Source organism: Chrysemys picta, chromosome 4 (genome assembly GCF_011386835.1).
Source record: "Chrysemys picta bellii isolate R12L10 chromosome 4, ASM1138683v2, whole genome shotgun sequence".
Classification (NCBI taxonomy): Eukaryota; Metazoa; Chordata; order Testudines; family Emydidae; genus Chrysemys; species Chrysemys picta.
Window position 1 is genome coordinate 128,897,173 of NC_088794.1, and position 27,575 is coordinate 128,924,747.

The following is a 27,575-nucleotide window of genomic DNA, read 5'->3' on the forward strand; positions in this document are numbered from 1 at the left end:
GCTGGCTGCAGCTCTGCCAATCACCCGGGGCCAGGGAGCTCACTATAAACTGCCTACAACGGGCTGCCTGGAAGCCTGTTCCCTCCACGCCGAGCGCTCTCCTACCCCCGTGGTCAGGGCGAGCCTGTCCGGCTACCGTCACGCGGGGAGGCAGGCACAACGCCGCTCCACAACAGCACAGGCTCTGCCCTGAGAGGGCTTCCCTGCCGGGGGGGGGGGGGAGGGGGGGGTGGTGCAACACTGTCCTCAAAGGGAACAAAACGACAGCCTCTCCGGGAGCTCCCCCCGCCCCCACATGAATCTCCCACAAAGCTGCGTTCTCTGACTCTTCTGCGCGTGCGCAGGACTTCCTGGCGGCCGTTAGAACTTTGTTTTCAAAACCCACCACCGCTTTCCCTGCCTAGAACTACAAATCCCATGTTGCCGGCCAGCCGCGCGTTTAGTAGGCATGCGCCGGCGGCTCTGCGTGCCGTGCGTACGAGGGGGCGCGTCGTTGCGTAGGCCCCCGTTCTAGAACGTTGCTGTGGTAGCGCCCGGGCGCCATGTTAGGAGGAGGCCGAAGGGAAAGAGGAAGAAGCGGCGGCAGCGGCTCGGCCCAGCGAACAGCTCCCTCCTCCCTCTAGGGCCCTACTCCGGCCCATATCATGCTCACGGCTTCCGCTTCCCGGCGGGACGAGTAACCGGTCCGGAGGCGGCAGCGGGGGAGGAGGAGGGGGACGAAGAAGAGGCGGCGGCAGCGGGGGAGCTGGAGAGACGATGCCGTTGTAAGTTGGAACCCGGCAGGGTGTCTTGAAGGCTTGGGCCTTGTTTCCCCTTAGCCTTCTTCCCTAGCTTGGGGGCTGGCTCGCTCCCCCAAGCCCTTCCTCTGCGTAGCGGGACTTTGGGCTTTCCCCCTCCCCAGGCCACCAGACTCTTCCGGTGCCGCAGCCTGAGGGGCCGCGGATTCGCAGCTTCCCGGGCTTCGCTCCCCGCGGCCCCTGATCTTTCTGAGGCCCCCTATGATAGGATGGGAGGGCTGAAGGAGCCGTGCAGCACCGGCCACCTGCCAGACTCTGGAAGAGCCCGTGCGTCGTTCTGCCAGGGCTCCCTGTAGCCGGCCTCCTTTCCACTGTGAGGGGCCGCGCGGCCTCCGTGCTCAGGCAGCCGCGCGGCGGGGGCCTCACGCCTGCCTGCCTGCCTCCCCCGCACACAATGAGGAGTTAAGCGCGGCCTTCAGGGAGCCTCTTCCACAGAAACGATGCACGTGGAAGGGCTGCTCTTTTACCTCTATTTCTAATGTGTGATTCTTTCGGACTAAGCTGTTGTCCTGCAAATGTTTCTCCAATCCCTTTACTAGACTGGAAAGAAGCAGTTCTGTTCAGGTTACTCTGTAAACCTATGACATTAGCGCCCCCTGCCCTGTGGAAGCTAGTAGCTAGTAGTCCATCGTACTTTTCTCTCTCCACTTCCCACCACCCTTCCAGCTCCAAAAAACAGTGGCGTTTTGCCTCTCTTGGCTACAATTCTTTGGAAGAACTAGGACTGGTGCTCTGGGTATCTTTCTTTGCAGCAAGTTTGGCACCCTTGCTTAATGATGGGGCAGTGTAAGAGACAGATGAAGTTTTGCAATTCCTTTTTCTTTTAGCAATTTGAAGGCTCTTGTTTGGCATAGGCCCATTACTGTTGTCTAAATTTAGTGGACACCTGGATATGGGTGGCTAATTAAATATTTTTGAAAGTTCTGGCATGTTGGTTTACAAAAGATTTTAAAGACACATGATTCAAACTTAAATAAGGAACTACATGCACTGTCTTTTTAAATCCCAAGAATGTTTTTTCAAAAGAGCAACACTGTATTCCTGTGACATTAATTTGATTGTAGTAACATCTAAAGACCCCAATCAGGAGATCCCACTGTGCTAAGCACTATACAAATGTTAGGCACTACCATAATACAAGTAAATAATAAAACTAAGAGCCCCAGTCGTAAACCAGAACCCCCCTTGTGCACAATGAACAAACACAACATAATACACAGACAATCCATGCCCCACAGAGCTCAAAGTCATCTAGGATTTTGACAGTATACGATGTGAATAAACGAAGGGGGGTTCAGTGAGGTAACAGAACACATCAAGGCTATTTTTTACTATTTGGTTGGCGTGGATATACATTTTTTGAGTTAATATTCAGTTTTTTTCATTACTATCATTGTGATAAGAGTGGCTGACTATATTTGGTTGGAGGTGTATATAAGATTTTTTTTGCAAGGCTTTTATAAAGACTGCAAAAAAGCATGGGTCTCATATCCAGTAGATAATTCCATAATGGGTTTTATATCTTGAGAAAATGAAATTAAGGGGAGTAATTCTTTTTGTACGTACTTTTCCATTTGTGGCTCCATTCTAAAGTTGCACCATTGCACATGTAGGCCTGTGGGTAGGTGAGTCCCAAACTCTTTTACATATAGTACAAGTTTGAGATTATATACGTTATTAGGTTATTACCATGGTTTTCTTGATTTATAGAGTTTAACTCCAAAATTGTAAAGTCTTTTCCAGATTGAACTTGTCATACAGATTTCCATCCTGAGAACTTTTTTGAAATAGAAAATGAAGGAATCCATTGCATGGTACAGTTGGTCTGCTGTAACATTATATTATTTTATAGTTTGTTTAGGAAGTGTTAGTAATTTTACAAATCATAATTTTAAAAACTTGCACTGTTGATCTCTTAAATGGGAGACAGACCAGTCCTCGCTTACAGACAGCCCCCCAACCTGAAGCAAAAACTCACCAGCAACCGCACACCATACAACATAAACACTAACCCAGGAACCTATCCTTGCAACAAAGCCCGATGCCAACTCTGTCCACATATCTATTCAAGTGATACCTTCATAGGACCTAATCACATCAGCCACGCCATCAGGGGCTCATTCACCTGCACATCTGATATATGCCATCATGCGCCAGCAATGCCCCTCTGCCATATACATTGGCCAAACCGAACAGTCTCTACACAAAAGAATAAACGGACACAAATCTGACATCAGGAATCAACTTTCAAAAACCAAAAAAGAACAGGAGTACTTGTGGCACCTTAGAGACTAACAAATTTATTAGAGCATAAGCTTTCGTGGACTACAGCCCACTTCTTCGGATGCATATAGAATGGAACATATATTGAGGAGATATATATACACACATACAGAGAGCATAAACAGGTGGGAGTTGTCTTACCAACTTACTCTGAAACCTTTCAAAAACCAGTGGGAGAATACTTCAGTCTCTCTAACCACTCAGTGACAGACCTGAAGGTGGCAATTTTGCAACAACAAAACTTCAAAAACAGACTCCAAAGAGAGACTGCTGAACTTGAATTAATATGCAAATTAGATACAATTAACTTAGGTTTGAACAGAGACTGGGAATGGTTGGGTCATTACACTAATTGAATCTATTTCCTCATGTTAAAATATGTTAAAATATTCTCACACCTTCTATGGGTCATCTCGATTATCACTTCAGAGGTTTTTTCTCTCTCCTGCTGATGATAGCTCATCTCAATTGATTGGCCTCTTACAGTTGGTATGGCAACTCCCACCTTTTCATGTTCTCTGTATGTATAAATATCTTCTTTCTGTGTGTTCCATTCTATGCATCCGATGAAGTAGGCTGTAGCCCACGAAAGCTTATGCTCAAATGAATTCGTTAGTCTCAAGGTGCCACAAGTACTCCTGGTCTTTTTTTAAATGAACTTGTTACTCTATCTACTTAGAAAAGACTGACAAGTTTTATTTATTAAAAATCCCTGTAGTAGTGCTTTGTATGACTGTGCAATTACTGGGAATTTAAAATTCATTAGACAGCCATGACTTCAAACAAACTGGTACAATATAAGCAATCAATAATGTTAATTAATTTATGAAGTGATACCTTCAACTTCTTTTAGATCAGTAGTGGCATTAGTTAAAATCTCTCACTATTTTGAAAAATTAGCATGCTACTTTCCCCTTAATACTTATGCTTTCCTCCTGTTGGATGCAAACAGGCATTAACCTATTTAATGGGTTAAATAGGGTTTAATGGGTTCCAAGTGGAAAATAAATCTACTAATGTTAAATGCAAGTAAACATTTTCTTACACACACGCACATACATATACCACTGGCTCAGTCACTGCTACTCAGGTCTGGTCCCCACTAACCCCCCACTTCGGACTAAGGTAAGCAAATTCAGCTACGTTAATAACGTAGCTGAATTCGAAGTACCTTAGTCCGAACTTACTGCAGGTCCAGACGCGGCAGGGAGGCTCCCCCGTCGATGCCGCGTACTCCTCTCGCCGAGCTGGAGTACCGGCTTCGACGTCGAGCACTTCCGGGATCGATCCGGGGTCGATTTATCGCGTCTAAACCAGATGCGATAAATCGATCCCAGAACATCGATTGCCTGCCGCCGGACCCTCCGGTAAGTGTAGATGTACCCTCAGTCCACTTTAAGAATGTGTGTAGCTAGAAAAACAAGAAGAAGTCCGGTGGCACCTTAAAGACTAACAGATTTATTTGGGCATAAGCATTCGTGGGTAAAAAACCCCTCACTTCTACATCTGAAGAAGTGAGGTTTTTTACCCACGAATGCTTATGCCCAAATAAATCGGTTAGTCTTTAAGGTGCTATCGGACTCCTTGTTGTTTTTGTGGAAACAGACTAACATGGCTACCCCCTGATGCTTGACACTATATGTAGCTAGAGTCACCCTAACTTTTCTATGAACTTCTTGTAGATCTTCTTTTAGTTTTGTATGATAGTGCCTGGAGATCCCAATCAGGATTTTGCTTCCATTCCGGGAAGCCCTATACAACCAGACACAAGACTTTCCCCTGTCCCAAGAGTTATCACTCTTTCTATTGAGAGCATACAAAAGCTTGTAATACTAAAAAAACAAAATTCAGTAAACAAAAACTCAACATAAAGAATGTTAGCAGTCTGACACGTTTTTATTTTTATTTTAAGGCATTCTCAAACACCAAGATACAAACTGGGATTCTGTTTGCAATACTATTAGCTGAAAGTTATATAGCCCCTTTGATTTGATGATCCAGCCTCATAAGCATTTAATTAAGCCTCACAAACACTTGTGTTTAAGGGATATATGGCTGTCACTTAATCCATCATTTTTGTGATACTGTTTCTGGGGTGGAAGGTGAAAGCCATTTAAAGGAATGCATTCAACTTAAATTTTGTTGAGAGCTTTTATAAAACTGAAGAGCATTAGATGTTTCCACAATTAAAAAAAATATTATTATGAAATGCTATTTACAAACATGAATGCCTCTGGATTGTCTGAAATGGAAACATTGGGATAGTAAGAACCTGCAACTAACTGTAAACTGGAGACACGCTTCTTTAGGGGTGGCCTGCACAGAGAAATTGCAGTATAAAAATGCTTCTAAATTGATGCAATCTCTGGGTGTCGAGTTGGCCTCATTTTTATTGTCCTTAATGAGAGATACAAAGAGTGAATGGACTGTGAATAATGGCTATTAAACTGGATTTGTAGAATTCTTTCACTTTTAATAATATAAGTTGGCCTATGAATGTTTACATGATCAAAAAAGTTGTCAAAAAAGATGTTTTTATTGTAATAGATAAAATCACCAGAAGTAGACAAAATGACAGAGAAATACATTGGGCTATCTGGTCACTCTTAGCTACTGAGAGTGCTATAAAAATGCAAATATATACTGTCCACATGTACATGTTCCTTGCTGTCAATGTGAGCTCCATTTTGGGTTGAGGGCAGTGTCTGACCCTTTGTTTGCATCAGACTTCACCTGATTCAAGTTAAGTTTTGGAATTAAGTTATTTGTACTTAAAACTCAACTTTATTAATTTAATATTTCCAGAAATCTAAGGTTTTTATGCCATTCTGGTCACGATAATATCTAACTACCTAAACAAAAGATCATTTCTAAACCGGTCAGGTACAAAAAGGTATAGTTCTGTAGTGGTTTTTATTAAAAAATCAAGGGCTTGTAATTATGATATGAGTAAGTTAAGGTCACATTCAAACTAGTTTGAATTTATTGGGCGTGGAAGAATTTTGCATTTGTGAATGGGCTGAAATCAGGGTTTTATGAATTATGGTATGTGTGTTGGAGAGTACTTACCAGTTTTGTATTTACGCAATTGTTTGTTTTTGTTCAAGTGTCTTATCTCAATGGGCAAGCTTTATTTCTCATTAAGAATAAAATTTTAAAATCAATTGTTCATCATTATCTTCCTAGTCTTTGTACTGAGGATTATACCATAGTCACAGCGCAGAGCAATTGCACTATTGTCCCGTCTCTCTTCCCCCCCCTCCCTCCCCCGGAAGAATAGTTTTCTTCTTAATGTATCAATTTCAGTCCATCCTGTAGTAACTTTTTAATATGGTAATGTTAAGGGGAATTTTCAAATTCTATGTAATTGTGCCAAGTAGGAAATGTTCCTAGGGGAAATAGCGTTCTGAAGAACATAATGTTTTAAATCCGGTTTCTAGTCCTTATTGTTCCAAAGATAATCTTGTGAGTGTGAAGGAAAATACTGTTGCAATATCTCTCTTGCTAAGTCCTTCTTAAGCTGCATACTCCAGTTTATGAGTTGGACTCGTAGAGCTTCTATCCAGCTCAATTCTACTACAGCTATCACCTTTTAGCAAACAGAAAGCGTTCTCTAATGCTCTGTCACTTGTACATGGACACCAAACCAGTGATAGTATCATATTAGCTTAGAGACAATGTCATTTTGATTCAGATGACACATGCAGAGTTCCCTAGAAGTTTGACAGAGTTTTTTTCCCCTGGAGCTTATAACACTGCTCTTAGCAGGAATGCAACCTGGTATCTTGTAATGGGTGTGATAAATACCCCAAAACTTGCTTACTGCAGTGTTAAGGTTGCCCAGTGGGGCCTTGTGCCGTTCCAGAATATAATGTGGCTAAACGTAAACATCTGAAAACTAGGGCATGCCACACCTGCAATGCAACTTTAATTCTGCCTACTTCCGCCAGGAGCTGGCAAAAGCCACTAGGAATGGTTCAGTAAAGGTGATGAAAAAGTTTGCAAACCACCAAGGGAAGTGGTAGATTTTTCCATCACTTGGTGTCGTCAAATCAAGATTGGATACGTTACTGGAAGATGCCTTAGTCAGTCACAAATTACAAAGCTCAGTATAGGAGTCACTTTAAAATCTGTGAATCTACAGTAAGTAGATATGAAGAAAGCCTCAAAGAATGTGCTGTTGTGTTGTATTCCACAGCTTTGAATTCCAGCATTTATCTGCATGCACTCCAGCTGTGTTCACTGTTAGGTATAGCTGTATTGATTGTTGGAGCGATAAGTTGAAGCATCTTGGCATGTGCATGTATACCTTGAGAGAGAAAGTATGCCTCACTTCTGAACTGAATTTTTTAAATTTGCATCAGTAGGGGTGCACAAGCATGGTGGTGTTTTTTTGACGGAATTGTCAGTAACCTGACTGCATATGTGACAGTAGTCTCCAGGGCTTAGTTAAGAGTAATGTCTCAGAAGGAATCTTCAGTGAAAGGGTGTGTGAAGGGTTGGTAACACTGAAGTCACTTGTGTGGAATAAGTCGTCATTTGAGTGCAGGGTAGGTATAGGTAGCTTCTGTTTACTGCATCTCACCTAAACTTGAAGGTTTGGCTTAATAAAGAGAGAGGTTAGACTTTGTCCTACAGTACTCCTGTGCTCTGTTCCCAAAGTCTTCTGCAGTGTCTGTGAGGATAGAGTGGTAGTACATGTGGTGTGGCATTTTGGGGCATCGCTTAAAGGAGGCAGAGTTGTATTGCAAGGGTGCATGTACGTACGAACAGAAGAATGGCCATACTGGGTCAGACCAAAGGTCTATCTAGCCCAGTATCCTGTCTTCTGACAGTGGCCAATGCCAGGTGCCCCAGAGGGAATGAACAGAACAGGTAATCAAGTGATCCATCCCCTGTTGCCCATTCCCAGCTTCTGGCAAACAGAGACTAGGGACACTAGGCTAATAACCATTGATGGACCTATCTTCAATGAACTACCTACTTTTTTTTTTTTTGAACCCTGTTATAGTCTTGGCCTTCACAATATCCTCTGGCAAGGAGTTCCACAGGTTGACTGTGCATTGTGTGAAGAAAAACTTCCTTTTGTTTGTTTTAAACCTGCTGCCTATTAATTTCATTTGGTGACACCCCCCCCCCCCCCCAGTTCTTGTGTTATGAGAAGGAGTAAATAACACTTCCTTATTTACTTTCTCCACACCAGTCATGATTTTATAGATCTCTATCATATTCCCCCTTAGTTGTCTCTTTTCCAAGCTGAAAAGTCCATCTTATTAATCTCTTCTCATATGGCAGCCGTTCCATACCCTTAATCATTTTGTTGCCCTTTTCTGAACCTTTTCCAATTCCAATATATCTGTTTTGAGATGGGGCGACCACATTTGCACGCAGTATTCGAGATATGGGCGTATCATGGATTTATATAGCTAGCACACAAGGGGGTGAGGATTCCCCAGAAAAGCAGAGCCCCCAGGATACTAGCTCACACAGGGGGAGGATCCTTGCTCTCACCCAGTCACTGCTGTCTCATTCCCCCACCCTGTGCATGAGGCGAGACCCTCTGTGGTCACTGCCCTGAGGGATGCAGCTGTGAATGGGAGGTAGGGTGACCAGATGTCCCGATTTTATAGGGACAGTCCCAATTTTTGGGTCTTTTTCTTATTTAGGCTGCTATTACCCCCAACCCCTGTCCCTCTTTTTCACATTTGCTGTCTGGTCACCCTACTGGGAGGTATCTTTCCCCAATGCTCAGTCAGGAAAAATGGAGTGGGGCTGAGGAAGGGGTGGTGACTTCAAATGGGAGGGGAGAATGTGGAGGTGATAGGCCTCCTGCGCCGAATCCCCAGCTACATCATTTCCTCTCCCCTAGCTTGAAAATGTTATGAGCAGCTCATGTTAAGAGGATCTGTGTATCAGTAACTGTTTGACCAGCCAACCCAACAGCTTGCTTTCCTTTGATCACCATTGGTCCCCTTGTTCAGGAAGCATGATTACAGTATTCTAACTGCTTACAAGAGTCTTTCTTCTTCCCTCTGTTCAATTAATGCTAATTTCCTTGGCAGTACTTAAGTAAATCTGAGTCTGCATATGCTTTTTAGAGCACTGGAAAAATACGTCTCTTAAACTAGAAATTTTGGTCTCAGGGCTAAACTTCCAGAAGGAGCCCCTGCTAAATGCAGGCAGAGAGCAAGGAATATGCACAAGTCAACTTTTCTGAAAGCTGCTAAGAATAGCTCAGAGCACATGCATGCAGCTCAGGTTCAATGACCACAGCATGTCACTTTGAGCCACCCAATTACTATGGTAGCATATTCCCTGTGAACCCTCTTGCTTCAACAGAGCCAGCCTAGTCTTGCCTATACACCTGCATTGTGGTCTTTTGGACACATCAATTTGGCATGCTCCAGCCTTGAGTTACAAACTTTGCTTTTTCCTTTCAGTCTTGCTTCCCCAAAAGTGCAGTAGGTGCCATACACTAAATAAACCCAAAGCAATTGAGTTCTGTTTGGGGAGGATGAGAGCCATAATTGGAGGCTCAGGTGTGCAGCCAAAAAATACATGATTTTATAAAATACTGGTTTGGGGTTTTTTTTGTTTGTGTTTTATAACGGAGGCTGTATTTTAGATGTTTGGACCATTAGCTCTGCTCACTACCGCCATGAGGCACAGCAAATTTCAAGACAATCTGCCTCAATGTGTGGGTTTTAAGGCACCATGAATAATTCACCTTTAAGCAGAAAGTGATGCTGCACCATAACTTTAGCAGAGTTGTTGCTCTGCTATAATTATGGAGGCACAGATAGCAGCTCCATGGTTAAGGCTGCACAGGATTTTCCTTTTTCATGGGATTTTTCGAGTCTGTTTTTTCTCTACAGATTTACTTTTTTATTATATATTTTAAAATTACACATCAGTTTTTTTGAATTTTATAAAGCAAGTGTTAATTTATCTAGTTAAATTAGCATGGCTTTTTATAAAGACTTGAAATCTCTCCTTTTTTCGAGCTGCCTTCATGAAAAACCAGTGAACAGAGTCCTGAAATTCCTCACACAAGCAAGAATATCATACTTTTTAGTAAACTGGGGTATTGAATAAGCGGCATTAAGTACATGAATTGATAGAGAATGTCAACTAATAATTGCTTTTTTCATTATGAGTTAATGACAGAGGGATTTTTAACTATATTAGCTAAAATGATGCTCACGTGGATTTCTGTTTCCTATTTTTTGCTGTTTTTAATTAGGTATTTGCTTTTAGCCATCTCACTTACTCATAGTAAGTGTCTGAATGTTGTATAGGTAATACAGTGTACTCCTCATAAAAAGATTACTTTTACTTATGTAGCACCGTAAGTGGAAGGCACTTCACAAGCATAAAATAAGAGACGAACCCTATCCCAGAGAGCTTACAAACTTGTTGATACGTGTAACACAATGAATGAAAACAGTCCCAATGGGAGGATGGACTAATGGTGTAAAGAAATATGCCTGAGAATATTTTGTTTTAACTAGGGCTGATGAACGATTAAAAAAAATTAATCTTGATTAATCACACTGTTTAACAATAATAGAATACCATTTATTTAAATATTGTTGATGTTTTCTACATTTTCAAATATATTGATTTCAGTTACAATACTGAATACAAAGTGTACAATGCTCACTTTATATTTTTATTACAAATATTTGCACTATAAAAAACAAAAGAAATAGTATTTTTCAATTCACCTAATACAAGTACTGTAGTGCAATCTTTGTCATGAAAGTTGAACTTACAAATATAGAATTATGTACAAAAAAATAACTATACTCAAAAATAAAACAATGTAAAACTTTAGAGCCTACAAGTCCACTCAGTCGTACTTCTTGTTCAGCCAATCGCTCAAATAAGTTTGTTTACATTTGCAGGAGATAATGCTGTCCACTTCTCATTCACAATGTCACCTGAAAGTGAGAACAGGCTTTTGCATGGCACTATTGTAGCCAGTATCACAAGATATTTACATGCCAGATGCGCTAAAGGTTCATATGTCCCTTTATGCTTCAACCACCATTCCAGAGGACATGCGTCCATATTGATGACGGGTTCTGCTCGATAACAATCTAAAGCAGTGCGGACCGACGCATGTTCATTTTCATCATCTGAGTCAGATTCCACCAGCAAAAGGTTGACTTTGGTTGTTCAGGTTCTGTAGTTTCCACATCTGAGGGTATGTCTACACTTAGAGTTTTTGCGCTGTAAGTTTCACCTGTGATAGGGAACCGGTGAAAGTAAAGCACTGGTTTGTGTACTCACTCAATTCCTCAGGTGTCAGAGAGTGTTTACACTACCAGCACTTCCATCACTGAAAGCAGTGCTGTAGGGCAGCTATCCCACAGTGCAGCTCTCTCGATAGGCCCTATGGGAAGGGAGGTGGGCAGAAGGCATTCTGGATCCCTGCTCAGTGCCCCGTGCTGCCCTGCTTCCTGTCTCAGGAGCCCCATTACTTCCTTGTTTCTTCTGTGGCATCTTTTTTAAAACCTCCTGCTGTCTGGCTGCTTTCCCCGCCACATCTACAAACAAAGGGAAAGGGAGCTTCAAACTTCCCGGGGCTTACAGGGGGAGGGGCGGACGTCCGTGTGTCAGAGCAGCAGAAATGCTGGTCGCTTTTGGAACTGTGGGATATCCTCTGGAGGCCAAAAGGTGTTTTACACTGCTAGAACGTGTCTTCACTTGCACAGCACCGCAAAAAGAACAGCGGTAAGAGCTGTATGCCTCTCGTGAAGGTGGTTTTCTTTTTGTGGTGAAACTTCTGAGTTTCACCACAAAAAGTCATTAACAAGTATAGACACACCTGCGGTTTTAGCGCAAAAAAGGGAGTTTTTGCGCTTTAAATGGTAAGTGTAGGCATACCCTGAGGGTTGCTCTTTTAAGACTTCCGAAAGCATGCTCCACACCTCGTCCCCCTCAGATTTTGGAAGGCACTTCAGATTCTTAAACCTTGGGTTGAGTGCTGAAGCTATCTTTAGAAATCTCACATTGGTACCTTCTTTGTCTTTTTTTCAAATCTACAGCGAAAGTGTTTTTAAAACGAACAACGTATGCTGAGTCATCATCCAAGATTACTATAACATGAAATATATGACAGAATGCCGGTATAACAGAGTTGAAGACATACAGTTCTCCTCTTGGGAGTTCATTCACAAATTTAATTAATACATTATTTTTTTAACGAGAAGCATGTCCTCTGGAATGGTGGCCGAAGCATGAAGGGACATACGAATGTTTAGCATATCTGGCATGTAAATACCTTAAAATTCTGGCTACAAAAGTCCCATGCGAATGCCTGTTCTCACTTTCAGGTGACATTGTGAACGAGAAGCGGGCAACATTATCACCTGCAAATGCAAGCAAATTTGTTTGAGCAATTGGCTGAACAAGAAGTATGACTGAGTGGACTTGTAGGCTCTAAAGTTTTACAATGTTTTGTTTTTGAGTGCAGCTATGTAACACAAATGTCGATTTTTTTCCAAGTTGCTTTCATGATAGAGATTGCAATACAGTACTTCTATGAGATTAATTGAAAACTATTTCTTTTATCATTTTTACGGTGCAAATATTTGTAATAAAAAAATAGTGAGCAATGTACACTTTGTATTCTGTGTTGTAATTGAAATAATATATTTGAAAATTTAGAAAAACATCCAAAAATATTTATTAAATTTCAATTGATATTCTGTTGTTTAACAGTGTGATTAAAACTGTGATTAATCGCTATTAATTTTTTTAATTGCGATCTTTTTTTTTTTTTTTTTTTTTTGAGTTAACTGTGATTGACAGCCCTAGTTTTAACAAATGGAAATTTCTGGTTGCAGTCATTTGAGCTGTGCTAATGCTAGCTTTTATTTAACTTCATTATGATTGGGCGTGAGAGTGGAACTTAGGACTGCTTGAGTAGAGTTCAGTGGTAAAATTTGTTACTAAAATCATAGAAATTTTGGGGTGGAAGGTACCTTGAGAGGTGATCAAGTCCAGCTCCCTGCGCTGAGGGTGGACCAAGTATATACTGCAGCAAAGAGTCCTGTGGCACCTTATAGACTAACAGACGTATTGGAGCATGAGCTTTCGTGGGTGAATACCCACTTCGTCGGATGCATGTAGTGGAAATTTCCAGAGGCAGGTATAAATATGCAAGCAAGAGTGAGTCAGGCTAGAGACAATGAGGTTAGTTCAATCAGGGGGGATGAGGCCCTCTTCTAGCAGTTGAGGTGTGAACACCAAGGGAGGAGAAACTGCTTTTATAGTTGGCCAGCCATTCACAGTCTTTGTTTAATCCTGAACTGATGGTGTCAAATTTGCAGATGAACTGAAGCTCAGCAGTTTCTCTTTGAAGTCTGGTACTGAAGTTTTGTTTTTTTTTGCTGCAGGATGGCTACCTTTAAATCTGCTATTGTGTGTCCAGGGAGATGTAAGTGTTCTCCTACAGGTTTTTGTATATTGCCATTCCTAATATCTGGTTTGTGTCCATTTATCCTTTTACGTAGGGACTGTCCAGTTTGGCCGATGTACATAGCAGAGGGGCATTGTTGGCATATGATGGCGTATATTACATTGGTGGACGTGCAGGTGAATGAACTGGTGATGATGTGGCTGATCTGGTTAGGTCCTGTGATGGTGTCACTGGTGTAGACATGTGGGCAAAGTTGGCATCAAGGTTTGTTGCATGAATTGGTTCCTGAGTTAGAGTTACTATAGTGCGGTGTGTAGTTACTGGTGAGAATATGCTTCAGGTTGGCGGTTTGTCTGTGGGCGAGGACTGGCCTGCCACCCAAGGCCTGTGAAAGTGAGGGATCGTTGTCCAGAATGGGTTGTAGATCACTGATGATGCATTGGAGAGGTTTTAGCTGTGGACTGTATGTGCAGGGCCGGCTCCAGGCACCAGCCTGGCAAGCAGGTGCTTGGGGCGGCCGCTCTAGAAAGGGGCGGCAGGTCCAGCTATTCGGCAATTCGGCGGACGGTCCCTCACTCCCGCTCAGTGCGAAGGACCTCCCGCCGAATTGCTGCAGCAGATTGTGATCGCAGCTTTTTTTTTTTTTTTGGCTGCTTGGGGTGGCCAAAACCCTGGAGCCGGCCCTGTGTATGTGATGGCCAGTGGAGTTCTGTTGGTTTCTTTCTTGGGCTTGTCTTGCAGTAGGAGGCTTCTGGGTACACGTCTGGCTTTGTTGATCTGTTTCCTTATTTCCTCGTGCGGGTATCGTAGTTTTGAGAATGCTTGGTGAAGATTTTGTAGGTGTTGGTCTCTGTCCGAGGGGTGGAGCAGATGCGGTTGTACCTCAGTGCTTGGCTGTAGACAATGGATCGTGTGGTGTGTCCGGGATGGAAGCTGGAGGCATGAAGGTAGGCATAGCTGTCGGTGGGTTTTCGGTATAGGGTGGTGTTAATGTGACCGTCCCTTATTTGCACCGTGGGGTCTAGGAAGTGGACCTTCCGTGTAGATTGGTCCAGGCTGAGGTTGATGGTGGGGTGGAGTTTTTCCAGAGTCTCCTTCCCATGGGTCCAGATGATGATGATGTCATCAATGTAGCGTAGGTAGAGAAAGGGCGTGAGTGGACGAGAGCTGAGGAAGCATTGTTCCAGGTCAGCCATAAAAATGTTGGCATATTGTGGGGCCATGCGGGTGCCCATATCGGTGCCACTGGTTTGGAGGTATATATTGTCATCAAATTTGAAATAGTTGTGTGTGAGGAGAAAGTCACAGAGCTCAGCAACCAGTTGTGCTGTGGCATCATCAGGGATACTGTTCCTGACATCTTGTATTCCATCTGTGTGTGGAATGTTTGTGTAGAGAGCCTCTACATCCATGGTGACTAGGATGGTGTTTTCTGGAAGGTCACCAATGCATTGTAGTTTTCTCAGGAAATCAGTGGTGTCATGGAGATAGCTGGGAGTGCTGGTGGCATAGGGTCTGAGTAGAGAGTCCACATATCCAGACAGTTCTTCAGTGAGAGTGCCAATGCCCAAGATGATGGGGCGTCCAGGATTTCCAGGTTTGTGGATCTTGGGTAGTAGATAGAATAACCCCGGTCGGGGTTCTAAGGGTATGTTGATTTGTTCCTGTGTATGTCTGTAAGGTGCCACAGGACTCTTTGCTCCTTTTACAGATCCAGACTAACACGGCTACCCCTTTGATACCTGGTAAAGATGATGATTTAGGAGAGGACTTTTGTGTGTGGAGGTCCTCTGCTGACAGTACCCACTTCAAGCAGACTCTGGCTTTCTTCTTGCTACTGTTTCTAGCCCCGTTATAATTCTTCATGCCTCTTTTTTGCCTGCATGCACTGCTGTTTGTTCTTTGTTCTCCTCATCGCCCAACCTATCAGTAGTTACATTTTTTTAAACTGTTAATTTATATTTTAGATTTATAAAATTAGAAATTGTGGCTGCAAATGATTTTGGAATGTGATCACAAAGGGATATGTAATTGGCAGCAAAAACGTATGGCTGGTTGTAGGGTTGTGCATGGTGGCATAGATTGAAAATCCTTGTTTGAAACCGTAGACGAAGCAAATAGTCCTATATGAAAATTCTGTATGCATATGTGAGTAAACTTTCGATGCTCATAACTTCAAAACCACAGTTTCCTTCAAGGTGGGCTTCTTTCTTAGATTTCATTGAGATCTGTACAAATCAATTTTGATCAAACTTGTGGTCATTGTCTGGTTATGCATCTGTAAAACATTTGATGAAGCTGTTTGAGTTCTACCTGTATAACAACATTTCTCAAACATTTGGCTTACTGTTTCAAAAATTAACTTGTGCTGAAGTGAACCAAGGAAAACTTTCAGTGCAAACGTTCATTTCTCAAGTTATGAGCAATTGGAAAAGGAGGAAACATGGGGGCTGGGCTGTAAGGGAAAACATATTGCAACTTAACTTTAGTGGATGCTGTCAATTTTGCTGTAATATAAGCCAGAAGAAGTTAATCAGATCCAGAGAAATTTGATGGCTAAATACTTAACAAAAATATTAGTTTACCTCTTGTAGCCTGTCAACTTTGTGGCTTCTAAATAAGAGTCCCTGAAGTCTGCTGTTGAGCTGCTGTTTGTCTTGCTCATCAGGGTGTATTTGATTTAAATAGTGATTTAAATAACTAGTCAGGAAGACTCAATTCAATCATGGATTTTTACGTAAAAGTGCATTCTTGTTATAACCTTAATACATATTCTTCACAACTCAGAGATAGATGTAGGTTTCATTTTTAGAAGGTACACACTATACATTTTTAAACAGTGATTTATTTTGAAAAATTTTCAGATTAGTTTTACAGCTATATCAGGAAATGAATGATTGGTTATTTCAGTCACCAAAGGTAATTGAAGAAGATATTTATGAAGTCAGTTGGACGTGAACTATCTCCAATTCAGCAGGTTAATCATTAATATTAGAGGATTTTCTTGCCATGCTGTATTAGGAGGAGAACATCACCAGACAGACATTTAAATTGTTTTATTTAACTAAAACAACAACATTGTTTATTTTGGATTTTTTTCTTCAACAGCAAACATATATTTTAACGAAACAAGCATATTAATTTTTTAATTTAGTTAAACATTCAAATTTTTACCAAAAACAAATCTGATTTAAAAAATTGTTTAACTAAAATAGTTAAATGAAATATTTAAAAAAAAAACAACCTAAAATTAAAATAGACTGTCAGCTAGGTCAACATGAGAAACTTAAAATATTGGGTTTTGCAGCTAACTCAGTCGTCTTCACCTTCATTTTCCTGTTTGTTCATAATTTGGAAAAGAAAAGCAAGCTTTCCTGCTTTTCCAGGTCCCAAACGATTTCTTAATTTGGAATGAATTAATCCAAAGGAAGAAAATATTCGTTCTATGCTGGCAGAAGAAGCTACTGCTGTTAAAAGTGAGATTATCACTTCAACAGTCTCTGAATCCAAGTGCTTAAGTGATTTCCGCCAGTTCACTGTGTGAATTTCTTTAAAACATCATCAGCAAACATATATTTCTTGAATGATTCTTATTCCCAAACTGGGTCTCTTTAACGGCCTGCTGCAATTATAGATTTTCCCTTCTAGTGAGAGAATGGTATGGTAGATCTCAAATCAATGAAGGCTACACTCAGAAAGACCTCAAGACTTCTGGAATATGCTGTTCAAACAGTTTCACTTTTGTTTCTATCTGTCCCTCCCTTCTCACATTTATCTCCAGACTTCTTCTCCTTGTCCAGTTCTATTCCGCCTCCAACAATCTTCTATTCATTGAACTTTTTGAAACTTTGCACTTTGAGAGAGGTAAGGGATTGACTCTGTGTACACAAATTTGCAGAGGGACAATAGGGTTGAGGTCTGTCTCTATCTCTCTATTCCTGTTAACAAGCATGTTATCTCTGGAGACACAAATCCATAGTTTGAGAACTGCAAAACTAAGCATCTCTGGTGGTATCTTCTAGACTGAGCACTGAGTCCCATTGGGTAGATGTATAGATTATTTAGGTGAATCTTTCCAGAAGCCCCTGGAACTCCATAAGATTGGCTCCCTAATCCATGAACTATTGGAACTCATTTACAAAACTTTTCTTACTCATTACATGAATATATTGTCTCATACTATAGAATTAGAATTTATAATCCCTATTCCATGATGAGGTACATTATAGCTCAAAGATATCTTAATTAAAACTATCTTTAGATAGGTTTTTTTTCCTGAAAAAGCATTTTATCAAAAAAAAAAACTGATTGAAATTTTAAAAATTGATTTTTTTTATTAAATGATTTATTTTTATCCACCCTGTTGCTCATATATGTTCCTGAGAATAATCTTTTAGTCAAAACATCTTTTCACTGCTCATTGTTCTGTTCTTTAGATATGACAGTTTTGGGTCAAAAATATTAATTCTGTTCACTAATTTTAATCTGAGTGACTATTGTTTTTAAGGAACTTCAGTCATCTGCGCTCAAGGATGGTTATATATTTCAGGATTTTCTTTATAGGCCAATTACCAAACAATTTCTGTATTATGTAATAAAACTTGATCTTCTTTTAAAATAATAATAAACTGTTCTACATAATCAGCTCAAATTTAATTAATTGGTTCTTGATTTTGTTTTGTAGAATTCTTTTGAAGTTGTATTTTTTTCCCGATTCTGAAATATATGGTCAACCACATTTGCCCTTATTTGTCTATCTTAAAACTGTTCCTGATGGCAAAGTTCTCTCATTCTTATCATTGAGGCCTTGTCCATGCACACAAATTGCACTGGTTTAATTACAGTTGTTTTAAAATCAATTTAATTATACTGGTGGACATGTACATTGGTTTACAACTAGTTGATGTTGATTTCAAAAGTACTTTAAACGTAAAGTATTTAGGGAGCAGATCTGCGTAAGGTGACATTTTATAGTAACTTTTCACAGTAATAATCACTCCTTGATCAAGAGTAGATTAAAATTATTACATAAACTCACCTTAAAGTGACAACTTAATCTGGTTATGGGGTCTAATAGCTGCAAATAAGATTTATCCTGATTTTTCCTTCATCTGTCTTTGTGTTGATTATTCGATGATGAAAGAAAATAGAAATTGTCATGTTTCTGACAGTAATTTTATCTAATTATCTTCTAGTCCAGTTACAAACCAGGGATCACAACAAACACAGCAACTACAGAAGCATTATGGCATTACCTCACCGATCAGTTTGGCTGCCCCCAAGGAGATTGACTGTATACTTACCCAGAAATTAATTGATACCCTAAAGCCCTTCGGTGTGTTTGAAGAAGAGGAGGAACTGCAGCGCAGGTGAGTGAATGTTACAATAGTTGCTTTCTAATGTTAAAGTGTATTTCAGTGAAATGAAAAATCATATTTAAATTTAGTTTTCAAAATTAACAACATTATTGAAAGATTCTAGACTCTTTCTTCTCAACAGTAGGAATCAGTGAAAAATCCCTCAGAATGCAGAGCTCTAACAGTTTTTTAGTGTCCCTAAGTTAAAGCTAGTCTTTGTATTTGGAAGTGTAAGTTTATGTATTCCCTCTTCTAGTATTAGTCCCATTTACTTTCCTCTATAGTTTTCCTGTTAAAACTTTCTGAAACTTGCGTCTTTCTACTGTTCATTACTGCAGGAAACCTGTGAACCTGAGCAAATGATAGAAAGTTCACATCTTTGGTATGCACACACTTAAAAATGTGTGTACAGCTCATGCATATGTGTATCCCAAAGAGCCCTTATTGGCTCAAATTACTGAAATATTTGTTTATTCAACTAGAGTAAAAAAATAGTGGAAATATTTGAAGACTGTATTCATTTCTGTAGTTGTATTAAAACAGATAAGATCTGCTATTAACTTCCAGTGTACTCTATTTATTTACCTTTTTATGTAACGGTGATCAAAATCTTAGTAAAGCTCATTAGTTTGCTATAATTTTATTATTTGTGAATTCTGATGTTGTATCAACAGGATTCTAATTTTGGGGAAGTTAAATAATCTGGTAAAGGAATGGATACAGGAAATCAGTGAAATCAAGGTATGGATGTATTTTCCTTATAGAGTTACTTGTATTAAAATTTCTTGCATACAAGATAATTCCATCATGTATTCCTAGTTCAAGAGATGTATTTCACTTAATCTGTTGAGTCGTATCTCACTAGAAAATAAAAGTAAGATTAATGTTCTTGATTTCACTTCTATTAAACACTTACTAGATAGGTGTGCAAGACTGAAACTTCTGTGTTAATGGATGTTGAGACATTTTATTTTTAGCTGTTGCTTAATTTTCAAATCGGAGGGGGCAGCTATTCATCTACTCAAGTGGAATTGGAATTTATTACATATTCTTATTAAAAACTGGATTTTAACTTCATGCTTAAAATTATCAACACAGTTTTATCTGATCATTTGAACTGGTGGTAGGGAGTAATAAAGTTCTTTTGAGACTGAGATAAATACAGATTTCAGAGTAGCAGCCGTGTTAGTCTGTATCTGCAAAAAGAACAGGACTACTTGTGGCACCTTAGAGACTAGCAAATTTATTTGAGCATAAGCTTTCGTGGGCTACAGCCCACTTCTTCGGATGCATAGAATGGAACATATATAAATATATCTCCTCAAAATATATACACATACAGAGAGCATGAAAAGGTGGGAGTTGTCTTACCAACTCTGAGAGGCCAATTAAGTAAGAGGAAAAAACTTTTGAAGTGATAATCAAGATAGCCCAGTACAGACAGTTTGATAAGAAGTGTGAGAATACTTACATGGGGAGATAGATTCAATGTTTGTAATGGCTCAGTCATTCCCAGTCTCTATTCAAGCCTTAGTTGACTGTATCTAGTTTGCATATCATATTTTTTCTCTTACTTAATTTGCCTTTCAGAGTTGGTAAGGCAACTCCCATCTTTTCATGCTCTCTGTATGTGTATATATATATCTCCTCAATATATGTTCCATTCTATGCATCCGAAGAAGTGGGCTGTAGCCCACGAAAGCTTATGCTCAAATAAATTTGTTAGTCTCTAAGGTGCCACAAGTACTCCTGTTCTTTTTGGGATAAATATATTATGTGATAGAGCAAAATATAAGATTTTATTGTTTACATTGAGCTATTTTAACTTTTCTGAAGAGTTAAACTTCATAGGAACTTATTTAAATTGGCACCTAATTACTATTTTCATTGTTACTTTCTTAGTGCAGTAATGGCTTTTAAAAATTTTTTTACAACGCTCTTTGAAATTGTCAGGCCATACTTTTTAAGCCACTCTCATTTTCTAGTTCTTAGAGATATGAACTTGAAAATCACATTCGTGTGTGAATTTTTATGTAATATATTTAAGACCAAAGATGACTATAACTAAAAGCCTTTTTTCAACTTACTTTGTGTGTAATTGATTTTACTGTTTTCTCTGTATAGTTGGTTTTCTTTGTGTGAATGTCTACTCAAACATTAAATAGAAGAGGAAAACCCTTAAAATAAAAGTGAAAAATGAATGTAAAACCAAAATTGGCAAGTTGGGGCTTAGGTTCGTAGTTTTAAATACTATACTTGCCCATCTTGTTGATTTTTGTCTTGGATACATTTATATTTAGTAAGTTTCTTAGAAGTAAATCACAGTTGAAAGAAATAACTGTGTAATGTTGTAAACATAATTCATGGTTAATCTATACTAGATCAGATACACCTTAGTTTTTATGCAATAGACTAAGTTCCTGTCTGTCTCAGATGTGCTAAATACGTTACTACAGCAAGCTTAAGCAGAACACTGTGTCCACAAACCGTCTTTCGACTGTTAAATCCCAAGTAATAGAATGGTTACAACTAGTGTCATCGAATTTCTAGCACTATAGTATGTATTTGTCACGTTATATACATAGTTCCTGAGTATCAAATTATTACCTCCTGTCTGCCACCAAATTTCATTATTGTGACCTAGCATTGATAATTGGATAACTTCTGGCTATTGGTGTATTTATTTAAAATTAGAACGAACTATCATAACAGGAATAAGCTTTAATATATGCAATTTAACATCTATTTTCTGAATTACTTTTGTTTGCATTGTTATGTTTTCTCTTGTAACTGTTGTCCATTGTCTGAATGTACTTTGCTTATAAAATAACTAGTTGTGTATATTTGCTCCATTAGAATCTTCCACAATCTGTAATAGAAAATGTTGGAGGAAAAATTTTTACGTTTGGATCCTACCGACTAGGAGTGCACACAAAAGGTAAAATTTACCTTGCTGCTTATGAAAAAAATTATATATCTGACCTAATGAAGTATTTATAAAATGTCATATGTAAGACATTGGAAAAGTTACGTTGGCTTTGAAGTATCATGTGGCCATGGTAAGTATATGATTTCATTTGATGCCTTAAGGAGGGAGAGTCAGTTCAAAGTAAGATCCTGGAATCCTTTCTGTTCAAGGTCTGGGAGGTAGAAGGTCTAAGTCACAGATGCATACAAAAAATTATATGAGGAATGGGTATATCTGGATTCTCAGGACTTTAATGTACAGTTACTGAAAATTGTTGTAAACCTCCCTTACCAAAGAGAGAGATGTAGGTATTTTCAATATGTCCAGTGGTTGTAAAGACACATTAATTGTTACTTTTGGAGCACATCTTGAAATATATTATACTTAGATTATAGCTGTATGAAGGATGACTATTGCATTTTCCTTTGTTGATAGAATGTTATGTTGTAGGCTATTGCTGGTATTCTCTGTGTATTTGTATAGTGTCTGTAGCCTCATGGTGTTTATGAACATGTGTTTTAGGAGCTGATATTGATGCATTGTGTGTTGCACCAAGGCATGTTGACAGGAGTGACTTTTTCACCTCATTTTATGAAAAACTGAAACTACAGGAAGAAGTAAAAGACTTAAGGGTATGTTGGTCCTCTACCAAAGAGTTGTTAGGACACAAATGATGATGTAAAATTAGTGAACAGAAAAAGTACAGAATAAATAAGTAAGGCAAAAGTGGTTTACATCTGTTAAGAGTAGGAAAGACTGCAGTCAAATCCCACAGGATTCACACCACGGTTTTAGTTGACATAAACTGAAAATAACTGTAACTTATCTAATAAAATGGTAGCGTCTAACTTCTACTGTGTATTAAGATTTATGTCAGTTACTTCTATTTATTGCAATCATTTTGAGTCTGAAGGAGAAGAAATGTCAATATAAATTCTAATGTCCTAGTAATCATTTAAATTTGTCATTGTGTTATTTGTGGATACTCTTTTCCATGTTGAAAATAATACTGAACATTTTATTTTTCCAGGCTGTTGAAGAGGCGTTTGTCCCAGTTATCAAACTGTGTTTTGATGGGATAGAGGTAAGGTTTAGCCAGCTGTCTTTGAGTCTTATTTTACTATAATCATAATCAAAACATTAACACATCTAGGGTTCCCCATGATGTGTGTAATTCCTATTAGAGGTATATGTCAAGGGGACTGCTTGTGTGAACTGCTGATCACACAAGGCTGCCTTTTGAATGTTGCAAGTATTAGTACTAATAGAGTACTTTTTGTCTGCAAGTCAATGACAAATTCTTACGGTTTTTTTTTAACTAGTTCTAGCAAAAATTAACACCTAATTGTCCAGTCTTCAAACTCAAAATTACTTCAAAAATTAAATCTGTTGCTAAAAGAGAACAAGGTGATCCTTTTGGTCCGAATATTTTCAAACTCCAGTTAACATCTCTAACTAACAATACTGCCAGCTTCTGTCTTCGCCTTGGTCTTTTAGCTTCTCCCTTTCTGCTTACCTATTTCAATGAAACACAACTTTTTGCAAGTGGTGGTTGCCTTTTTCTAGGCCTCTTAACAGAGATGGTGGGGGTTTCCAGAAATTCATTGCCTTTCAGCACCATTCCTTACAAATTACAGGACTTTTTTTTTTTTGTTTGTTTGTTAGGGGATGTTGTTGTATGGACACGAGCAATTGAACTCAAGATAAGATTTATTAAAAACTGAGAAAATAGTAAAAGATAGTTTGCTAGATTTATATCTAGATTTTACATTTTAGGTATGGTATTTTCAGCTTAGTTACTGAAAAAACAGAAGTGAGTGGTTTACATCTCTTAAAAGTAGTCTCTCTGACCACCTATCAATCCATTAGTTTCCTTTGTTGATAATATGCCAACTCTGTGCCTCCAGATCTCTTATCAAATCCCTTTGACTGGGTTAGGTTATCCACTGGCAGGTAGTTTAGGAGGTTCAGAATTCTTTGCATGGGAATACTCTCTCATCTTTTGCTCTTTTGAATCACAACTCCTCCCCCAGGTTTAGCTCTGAGTTATGCTTCTTCATCCTGTATCCCTTCTAGTCAGGTCTGTCTCCTACCTCTTGTTATGAGTACAGGAAGAGAGTGATTTCCTCCATGGAGAAAATTCCTCCTCCCGCATCTGGAAAGATTTTCCTCTCCCTTTCCCGGTCTCTTATGTATTGAGAGTTGGGGTTGTGAGTCAGAGATCCCAATAGCTGCTGCAGGTTGGGGTACTGGTATTGACACTCCTGCTGTTGACTCTGGCTTCTGTATTTCTTTACAGATGCTATTTTGGTTTGGACTGTGGGTGGGGGATTGGGTTATTTCTCTTTCTCCTTCCCAGCCTCTTTTATTTGCGTTTCCTTGACAAATGTTCGACAGCATGAGTCTCTGTAGAAAGGTGTTATAAATAAATAAATAAATAAATAAAAATTAATGGAGATATCCCATCTCCTAGAACTGGAAGGGGCCTTGAAAGGTCATTGAGTCCAGCCCCCTGCCTTCACTAGCAGGACCAAGTACTGACTTTGCCCCAGATCCCTAAGTGGCCCCCTCAAGGATTGAACTCACAACCCTGGGTTTAGCAAGCCAATGCTCAAACCACTGAGCTATCCCTCCTCCCAGGAATTGTGTTCCTGACCACAATTTAGCTTGCCTCTGGATTAGTCTGACTTGTTTCATTTTGCATTAATACCTAAAGAGGTAAAGCCTACACAATTGACGCAACATCTCCAAGCCTCTCTAGAGTTTTGTGCCGGTAGCATGGCAAATGGTTTTAGTCTTGGAACTTTTTGGCATAGGTGATTCTCTCATAGTGTCTGGTTTGACAGTACCACATGTGGTTTGACTGCTCTATGTTCTGTCCTTCTATGTCACCATCTCTGGAAAAATTCCCCATTAATTTGACCTCCCACTCCCAGCAGGGTTTTCATGCCTTTATGCTAGTCAAAGGTCAGCAAGACACAAGCACCATTGTCTGAATTAGTAGCATATATGCAACACCACGTGTCTATCTCTGCTGGGCACAGATAGCTGAGATATGTGACCCATTTTTAATTTTCCTATTAATTTCCCTTCTCCAAAAAAATAAACTTAGACCATAGCTCCTTTGTCACAGTATCAGAATAATTTAAAACAGTTTGTGTCCACTTGTAACTGCACTTGAGATTTATTTTAAAAATGAGTAATGTAGAATTACCCTCATGTAACACTAACAAGGTGGCTTCTGTATTTTTTCCATTTTCAGTTATATACCCTGGGCACCACAAGACTTGAAGCTTCTACAAGAGTAGTGTTTGGATGCCACAGACACACAAACTTGTAGTGGCACACTTACAGGACTGTGGTTATATAAGGGACATGCAGTTCCCCCAGCCAACTCAGTTTTTTCCACAACTAGCTCTCTATGCAGGATCCTTGATGCATGGTTAAAACCCTTAACCTTCCTTTTATGTGTTAGATAATTGTGGGGGCTGTCTATACTACAGTGCTATGTCAATATAACTTATGTCACTCAGGGATGTGAATAAGCCATCCCCCTGAGCAGTATAAGTTACACCAACCTAAGCACCGGTGTGGACAGTGCTATGTCCTTCCGACATAGCTGCCACCTCTTGGAGAGAGCTGTATCCCATCAGCAGAGAGTGTCTTCACCAGACATGCTATAGTGGTGAAGCTGCACCACTGTAGCACTTCTATGTAGATGAGCCCTTAATAATTTAATTATAGTACTTTGGATAACCATTAATGTAGTTTTTGTCTGGGTCCATTCTCAGCTTTTGTCTGGGTACCATGTCATAGAGTTGGTGCTCAGTCTATCTTGGGGAGAGTTATTCAACATACCAATACTACTAGTGTCTGTCATTCACATCCTAGACGTGGAAGAATAGACAGAACTACCCCCAGACTTTCTTCTTGAAGGGAAAGGGCTTGGCATCAGTGCAAGGCCCAAAAAGGCAGATCAAAAAAGTTGGTGCTCAGACCAGCAGTGTCCTGGTCCGTTTCAAGGGCTCCATAATATCCTACTTCAGAGGCATTTCATGTAAGTGTAAGTCAGTGGTTCTCAAAGTTTTGTACTGGTGACCCTTTTCACATAGCAAGCCTCTGAGTGCGACCCCTCCCCCCCTTATAAATTAATAACACTTGTTTATATATTTAACACCATTATAAATGCTGGAGGCAAAACGGGGTTTGTGGTGTAGACGGATAGCTTGCGACCCTCCTTGCAATAACCTTGCAACCCCCTGTGGGGTTCTGACCCCCAGTTTGAGAACCCCTGGTGTAAGTGCTGGAGAGTCAGCACATGCTGCCTTCTGAATCTGCCAGTATCATCCATCTAGTGCTGCAAGTATTTTTAGTTCTGAAAATGTCAAAGAAGATTTTGTGTGTGTCTGTTGCCAGGCCTTCATCAGATCTGTTGTATCCAGAATACCAGGAGGCTTTGGTTTTCCTCTATATCCTGAGGCATAAGGACAGGAGGAAGTGGAACTCCTATGCTCTAGGTGCTGAGCGAATCTTCCTCCCTAAGGAAAAAAAGAGAAAATACAGTCTCGGATATGGTGAAAGTGTGCTTTAGTCTGCTGTCCCAAATGCCAGTGGGGCCACTGGTCTTCCTTGTCACACTTGTTTCCTCTTACATCTTGCCTTTTATGTTGAGATCTTTTCCAGTGAAATAAAATAAAAGGGGTCTTCCTCACTTCTGACTTTTCATTCACGGAGATGAAAACTATAGGCTGGTACTTGTAAAAATACTGTCTCTTACTATATTAACTTCATCTATCCTTTAATATTTTATTTGAGAGAGATTTTTGTTCAGTCTTTTTAAAAAAATCTATGTTCAGCTTCCATGTCAACTTCCAGGCTCAGTGTGAAACTGCATTTTGAAGTTGTTAGTTTGAAAGCAGAATTCGCAGCTTAATCGAAGCTGATACTTTTAGCACAGTACACTGAAATTCCAGCCACCAGGGATGAGCAGAATTTTAAATTTTCAGCTTTGTATATTGAGAATTTATTTTTAAAGCACATTCTTCAGAATATATAGGAAATGTCCTTTGTCAGCCTATGCGTGATAGACTTTTTTCCTGTTTCATAATTCATTTATTGGGGCCAGAACTTGTTGTAGATGTTTTGAAGCTGCTGTCACTGAACGTCTTTGGCTTTCTATTCTTTCCTTGGCTCTGTGTGATGCTCCTAGGAGGACTGAACCTTTTTACCAGCCAGAATAAACTTATTGTCAGACGGCATGGAAGAATTAAAAGCACAGTCTGGGCAGGTGAAACTTGATGTGTCAGAGATGCGCTTCTGGTCTATGTTTAAATCCTTGTTGTGTTGACTTGGCTCATCCAGTCTGAGGTTGGAAATGCAAACTTTCCTCCCTCCTTAGTTGCCTTGTAACATCAGCGAATGATATTTGTCCTATATAACACTTAGAGACATATATACGTATACTCTGGTTCTGATTGCATGTGATTGCAGAGGTCTGCCCTTTTGGATCCAGTTGCCATCTGGAAGCTACGATTAATAATGATGCTTGTTATGGCAAAAAAGGGAGAAACTTATGGAAAATATGCAGAAGTCATTCCTTTTTAAAAAGAAAATTCATGATGCCCTGATGAATAAGTGTTTTAAAAGTGGGGGAAGTAAAATCTTTCATTTTACACTAAAAACTGTTCAAAACCATTTAATAATACTTACATGTTTTCAGTGTGTTTAAACTGTATGTCACT

At 39.7% G+C, this 27,575-nt stretch overlaps 1 protein-coding gene across 8 annotated transcripts in view; it reads left to right on the plus strand.

Moving 5' to 3' along the window:
• The first annotated feature begins 334 nt into the window (after positions 1 to 334).
• PAPOLA (poly(A) polymerase alpha) overlaps positions 335 to 27,575 on the plus strand; it is an 82,761-nt gene continuing 55,520 nt past the window's right edge. For 2 of the 8 annotated variants that reach the window (XM_042858687.2, XM_042858688.2), the window contains exons 1-6: positions 1,692 to 2,611; positions 18,705 to 18,878; positions 19,541 to 19,607; positions 21,723 to 21,804; positions 22,357 to 22,466; positions 22,865 to 22,918. In XM_042858687.2, the coding sequence (XP_042714621.2) occupies positions 2,592 to 2,611; positions 18,705 to 18,878; positions 19,541 to 19,607; positions 21,723 to 21,804; positions 22,357 to 22,466; positions 22,865 to 22,918 (507 nt within the window). In that variant the 5' untranslated portion in view covers positions 1,692 to 2,591. Of the gene's footprint in view, positions 765 to 1,691; positions 2,612 to 18,704; positions 18,879 to 19,540; positions 19,608 to 21,722; positions 21,805 to 22,356; positions 22,467 to 22,864; positions 22,919 to 27,575 lie in introns of those variants that run through there. The other 6 variants (XM_005307015.5, XM_065593564.1, XM_065593565.1 and 3 more) reach the window with 6 other exon arrangements.